Raw genomic sequence first — 6487 nt, 5'->3', positions numbered from 1 at the left:
AAACCTATAAAAATCACTTCCCGTTGCCGCATGGAAAAATGTCAAATGTCAACTTGAGAGGGGGGGCCACAGCACTGGAACTGTGCGCAGCAGCAGCAAGTCGAAGCCAAAGAAATTGTAAACGGAAATTTCAAATAAAACGAAGCGCAGGCGCGACGTCGCAGTCGCTGTCACAGCCAACGGTTACAGCGACGCGTATTCTCTCAGTTTTGGTCAATTGGCTGCTCTTTGCTTCTCTGCGTCACGTAAATATGTCAAGCGCTCCGATCGTGTGGGTGAGCGTGCGTCGCTGCCATTGTAGTTGCTCTCTCGCTCTCAAACACAGTGCACGTGAGTGTGTGTGTGGGTATGGATGAAATATGAGAATGCGTGAGTGTGTGTGTGTGTGTCTGTGTTGCGGTTGCCGGCTTATTAGAAGAACGGTCAACATTTGTGTTTGATTTTAGAGTTCGTTCTGCGCGATTTGACGTGCAAGAATGTAGCTCAGAAGGCATGACAGAGAACGCTACAGGGTGTCCAGCCCATGTGTGTGACATATGTGTTGCAAAACAGGGTGAGCACAATGCACAACATCAGTCAAACAAACTTATTTCTGCAGCGCTCTCATTTCAGCTGATAAGCTAAGCAAACACGAGACACCTCGTCCGCTCGGCCGAGCTCCCGAGCATGCACATATGAACATCTACTTATTTATATGTATATAAGTGCGTATGTATATGTGTGTCTCTTTCTCTCTGGGTATTTGAGTCATCGTCCTAAAAACAACACAGCAATAACAAAACATCAAACTCCACTGTGCTTTAGTTGTTGTTGTAGCTTTTGCTGCTTGCGTTCATTGATCGCCAGCAATTGCTGCTTAAGTGCTGCGTCAACGTTGTTGACTTACATACACACAGATATATATATATATATATATATATATATGTATATATATACATGCTTATAAATATATGTATATGTATGTATTTATGTACATGAAGCAATTGCACGCCTCCGCAAGCCCCTTACAACTCCTTGCCAATCGAATCGACTAAGCGCACTCTCGCTCCATGTTTCATGTCTTTCACTGTTGTTGGCTTTTCTTTTTACGCTTTATACGGCATTAATTGAGTGCCTTTCAATTGGGTTATGGATTAATTTTTATGCATAAATTAAATACCCATACGTTTGGGCTCTGCTTTGCCTGTTAGGCCCCAGCCGGGCCATTTAGAAAGCAATTTCAAGTGGGCCCCTCCGCTGTCAAATCGACGCCATGCATTGGCCAACTGAATATATATAGGGTGTGGCTGAAGTCAGTATGAAATTGCATACATGTGCGCTGAGAGCTGTGGGCAGTAAAGGGTGCCGCTGAACTGTGGCACAGTGCACTGAAGGTTGCATTCTATGATTACAACTTGAGAACTTGAGTCTTATTGATAATTGAATAAATATGCAAATGTGGCTACAATTTTTACAGTCGGCACCAACTAGAGCGAACAGCCAGCTACCCGCTATTTTCTACTGTTGCAGTCATGCATGGCTTATTAAAATTCTTGTGATAACAGCTAGATTCTCCGTACTGCCACAACGTACGCATACCTCTCTTGCTTAAGATATCGCTTTCTTTATAGTACATGTTTACTGTGCTATTTTGAGTTAAAGATAAGTCAAAGTCAATTGAGCGAAAAAAAAAAATAACATCATATAAATTATTGCCTTATTCGATTATATTCCCATTCTCAAGCTGCGTCATTTGACTTTACAGTGAATAGGAACTGAAGGTGTACGCAAGATATTAGTCAGCATTTGACGAGAGAAGAGTGCAGCATTGAAAGGCATTTCGAAACGAGGCGTCACGGTGCTAATTCCCATGCTTCGCTCCACCACGCGATGTTGTCGACGCGTGCCATTCATAAAAGGCACCCTGTATTGTGCATACATGTACATATTTTACTTTAATATTAAGTGTGTGCCTTGCAATTGAATAAACAACACCAAATGGTGCTTTTTTATGTAGTTAAACTAAAAAGAAGACTTTATTTTGTAAAATGCAAGAGTATATTTTGTTGTTGTTGTTGTTGTTGTTGTTGTTGTTGTTGTTGTTGCTGCTGTTGCTGTGTGTGTTTTTTGTTGCTTTGTGTTATTATGACTTTTGGTGTACAATAAGTAGATAGAATACACATTATACAATACATACGTTATAGATGATGATATTAATTGTTTTGTTATTTTCTTAGGATATATCGTTTATCTGTTGTTAATTTCGTTTGTTTATTAATTATGTTTTTATTTAAGCGATATTTAAGTATTTTGTAAATACAATTTAGGTTTCATTTCAATTCATTTAGGCTAGTCAAAATGTTACGTCAAGTTTTTTATGCGCTTCTTTTTCTTTAATATATTTTGGTAAAAATACTGCAATAATAATAACTGTTAAATATGTATGCATCTAAAAAACAAATGCGCGATTGCTGTGCGAAAGCCAAGCAATACCTAGACATATACATACATATATATATACATATATATATATATACGTATATAAGAGGTTCGAAAACTGAACGGCGAATTCGCGGATTTTCACGAAGCGAAAGTCTGCGGATTCTATTGAATCAGAAAGGTAGAGCCAATAGAAGAGAACTGCAAACTGAAGTATTGATATATATGTATATGTATACATATATATATATATATTTATATATATGTATATATATACGTATATGTATTGTTTATAGTATTGGTATGTACCGCTATTTATAATTCGTTAAATTATTTTGTTCTCGAGATTTTTTAGGCCTTAAAGTGTAGTATGTTAATTTTGTTGTTTTGTTGTCGTTAAGTAGGAGGATATTTCGCCGGACTACAAACTAGCGCTGCTTGACTTAGAACAAACCCTTCTTCTTCTTCTCCTTCTTGGCATCGACATTGTCGGAGCTGCTGTTGGCGCCGAGGCTTCGTCGCTTGAGCTCCTCCAGCGTCACATGATTCACATCTTCCCACTCCTTCTTCTCCCGCTCAAACTCGCGCCGCTTCTCGTCGAGCTCATGGATCTGTAGCTCTAGAGCCTTTTTGCGCTCCTCATGCCGACGCGCCATCTCCAGTTCGGAGTCCTTGAGCTTTTGCATCTTCTCCTTAACCTTCATGTCGAATACCTGCTCCATTTCGGCCTCCATCTTCTTCATCTTCTGCTCGTGCTCGCGCTTCTCCTCCTCCATCTGGGTGAGCGGATTCTTGTTGGACAGTCGCGCCTTGCCATCGACCAGTCCCAATTCTGAGAGCTTGCGACATCTATAGTTCTCATAGTGGACATTGTTCGTCACATCCTTGAGATCCTGCAGATGTGTGCGTATTACCATATTTCTTAATGCAATAAAGTCGCAATGCGTCAAGTTCTCGACTTCCACCAGGCCCCAAGGGTAGCGGCGACCCCGCACCTTCTTGCCGTCCACCTCGATGATGCTGTTGGCACCGACCACCGCGAATGGCACACGGCTGCGCAGATTCTGTGTGGCCTTGGACTCCTCGGCGGCATCCTCGAGCGTGGCGGGAAAATCATAGATCTTAATCTTATGCTGAGCAATCTCATTGAGTATCTGCTTCTTGAACAGATGCACCTCGTCGGGCGTCATGGTGTCTGCCTTGGCAATCACTGGCACCAGATTCACCTTGTCGGAGAGACTCTGCATGCAGGCAATGTCCAATGGCAACAGACCATGACCCGATGGCGCTATAAAATACAAACAACAATGCACTCGATTATCAGAGATGGTCTTCCGATAGACACGCGACTCGGCTGTTAAGTATTCCTCGTATTTGCTGTCCACATACTCTAGTATGGGCACCCAGCAGTTGCTGTTGTCCACGGCATCGCCAAAGCCCGGCGTGTCGACCACGGTCAGGGTGAGATTGACGCCGTTCTCCTTGAGCATTACCTTTGTGGCCTCCACTGCGACTGTCTTCTTCTTGCGCAGCGACGGTCCCGGGTACTGTTCCGCATTGTAGATGTCCGAGAGGAACATGGAATTGATTAGCGTCGACTTGCCCAAGCCACTAGCACCCACTACCATTAATGTGAACTCGAAGCCACGCTTAACCGCCTTTCGGTACACCTGATTGGGCAGGTTGGCGAAGCCCACGTAGCCAGCAATTTCCATTGGCTTCTGGCGCACGGGCAACGGGGGTTTCTGTGGCTTCAACTGCTGCTGTGCTTCCTTCTCCTGCAGGTCGTGCGTCAGCTTGTTCGAGTCACCATTTGAGCTGGTCACACTGGCCGCTGCCTCCGCTAATTGCAGTTTAGTGACTGCCGCTGCTGTCGCTGCTGGCACACTGGGCGGCTGCGTCTGTGGACGCTGCGTCGCTATTGAGGAGTCACTGCCATTTGATGCCGATGCCGACGCTGACGCCGCTTGCTGCTTGTCACGCAGCGCCAATTGCGCCAGTGTGCTGGGCAGCGCTGAGATGGCGCCGTTTGTGCGAGGACTATTCATTTGCTTTTGTCTTTTTTATATTTTATTAGAGCAGCTTCGCTTTGCGAATTTCACTTTCGTCTCGAAACACTGTGGGCTTTAACTTTGCACGCTTTTGTGTCGTCACGCCTAGTTTTTAGCTTTTGCTCTTGTTGTACTCAGTCTGTTTAAGGGTTTTTTTCTTTTTCTTTTGGTGTCAACAAAACTTTTGCACTGCTGCTTCTACTTCTGCTGCTGCTTCTTCTCTTCCTCTTCTTCGCAAAAAAATAATAAGTACGCCAGCAACGCGCTATGGCCGTGCTATTGAGTGAGCGAAAAACAAGCGACTGCTGCTGCAGTGAGAGCGCTTGCTACCCACAAGCATGAAAGAGACGAAAGAGCAACACACACACTCATAAGGCACACACAAGGGCTCAGCGCATGAGTAATACACAAACACACAAGCATATGGCACGCTGCAGGCTAGCCGGTGCTGCCAACGTGACCCAAGCAAAAAGTGTGTCAGCAGTGAAAATCAGGTTAATGCCATTAAATTACCCAGTTTAGTTTCTTAAACACTTCAACAAAATTAAACAATACAATAAATTATATATATGCTCTAGTTTTGAGAATAATTTTCATAATTTTCAAGCAAACAAATCAACATTTCGAAGTATCGCACACGTTGGCAGCGCTCAAGGTAGAGCGCGCTCTCTCAGGGCATTGCCAGCATTAAAATAAAAACACTCTCCCTAAGCTAAGCCAAGTGCAGCTGCCTGAAAATATTGCTGCTGACAATGCCGCCGACGTCTCTGCTGCCCGTCTCAAATTTATCAATGCAACAAAATATTCTTATCATTTTGTGTGTGCGGTTAAAAATAGCAGCAAATACATATGCTATATGTGTATGAATGTATACATGCGTTCCACTTATTTCAGTTTTGTAATGCAACCATACATTTGGTAAACCAACGCTTTTACTTTTTGTTTCGTTCGTTTTGCAAGACGCTGTTGTTGCGCATGAGCGTGATCGCCGACAGCAAGAGAATTGACGAAAAGAGAGCGCACGCTTCTGAGAGAAGCTGAGTCAATTGAATAGCGTCTGTATTAGTGAGCAGCGCTGTCACACTGCTGCGCTACATACATGTGTGGCGGGCGTGTGGGCACTCGCATCAACTCAATTTTCAAAAATTATTTAGTCACTCTGTCATAAGAGGTCTGCGTCAGCGGCAAACAAATGTGGGAATGTGGCACATTAGCGTGTAGTTAACCTAGAGTCGAACTCGGTAATTGCCCACCCCAGCACAACCACGGCCCGCTTCATGCTCGACTGTATCCTCGCCAAAGTTCCCACACCATCATCTGTTATCCTGCGTCGCCTTCTCTCGGCCAATGGTCCCTAAATGCCGATACACACAGCCAAACAAAGGCTGACGATTGTGCGCGCTGCGCTGTTTGTTTGTAATTTAAATTCTCATGCAGTCGCTAGGAGCGGCGAGGGGGCCGCACTCACCAACTGGCAACCACCACCAGCACCACCGCCATGACATATCGACGCCGATGCCGATGCCAATGCGCATATATCCTGCGTCCTACTCCGCCTGCGTGGCCATGCTAGCTTCCTTCCGCAGTTGTCGCCAGTTGTTGTTGGTGGTGGCGGTGCTAGTGGTAGTTCCTTCCCCCTTTTGCACGTGGATTTTTACGCGTCTACCCAAAAGGTGATCGTGAGAAAGTTTTTTTCTCACATTTCAACTTGAGTTTAATTTTAGCCTCTGTCTCGGAATTATAATGTTTATGAATTGATATGAGCCGAAGCAGTTGTTCTTGACTGTCGCACACGCGAGATTTGACTGTACTTTAGTAAAAAAAATATATATTTTGTTTTCAATTTTATTATAACACTGGAAAAGGTGATTTAGATATTTGAGAAACTTTCGTTGAATTTAGTTTTAATAAAAAAAAAGATCTTTGCAAGAATTATTTCTCGACAAATCTATCTGGTAAGCAGACAATTGTGATCTAAGAATATATAGTCGCAAACTTAACTGTTAGACTTGCCTTAA

General features: G+C 43.7%; 1 protein-coding gene across 1 annotated transcript; it reads right to left on the bottom strand.

The window, feature by feature from the left end:
* Window positions 1–2689: 2689 nt before the first annotated feature.
* LOC111594154 (protein peanut) lies at window positions 2690–4827 on the bottom strand. The gene has a single exon (XM_023307335.2). The coding sequence runs from the start codon at window positions 4464–4466 to the stop codon at window positions 2862–2864; it is 1605 nt and encodes a 534-aa protein (XP_023163103.1). The 5' UTR covers window positions 4467–4827; the 3' UTR covers window positions 2690–2861.
* Window positions 4828–6487: the final 1660 nt, after the last annotated feature.

Source organism: Drosophila hydei, unplaced genomic scaffold (assembly GCF_003285905.1).
Source record: "Drosophila hydei strain 15085-1641.00,03,60 unplaced genomic scaffold, DhydRS2 tig00000060-arrow-pilon, whole genome shotgun sequence".
Taxonomy (NCBI): Eukaryota; Metazoa; Arthropoda; class Insecta; order Diptera; family Drosophilidae; genus Drosophila; species Drosophila hydei.
This window is presented reverse-complemented; position numbering and strand designations above follow the sequence as displayed.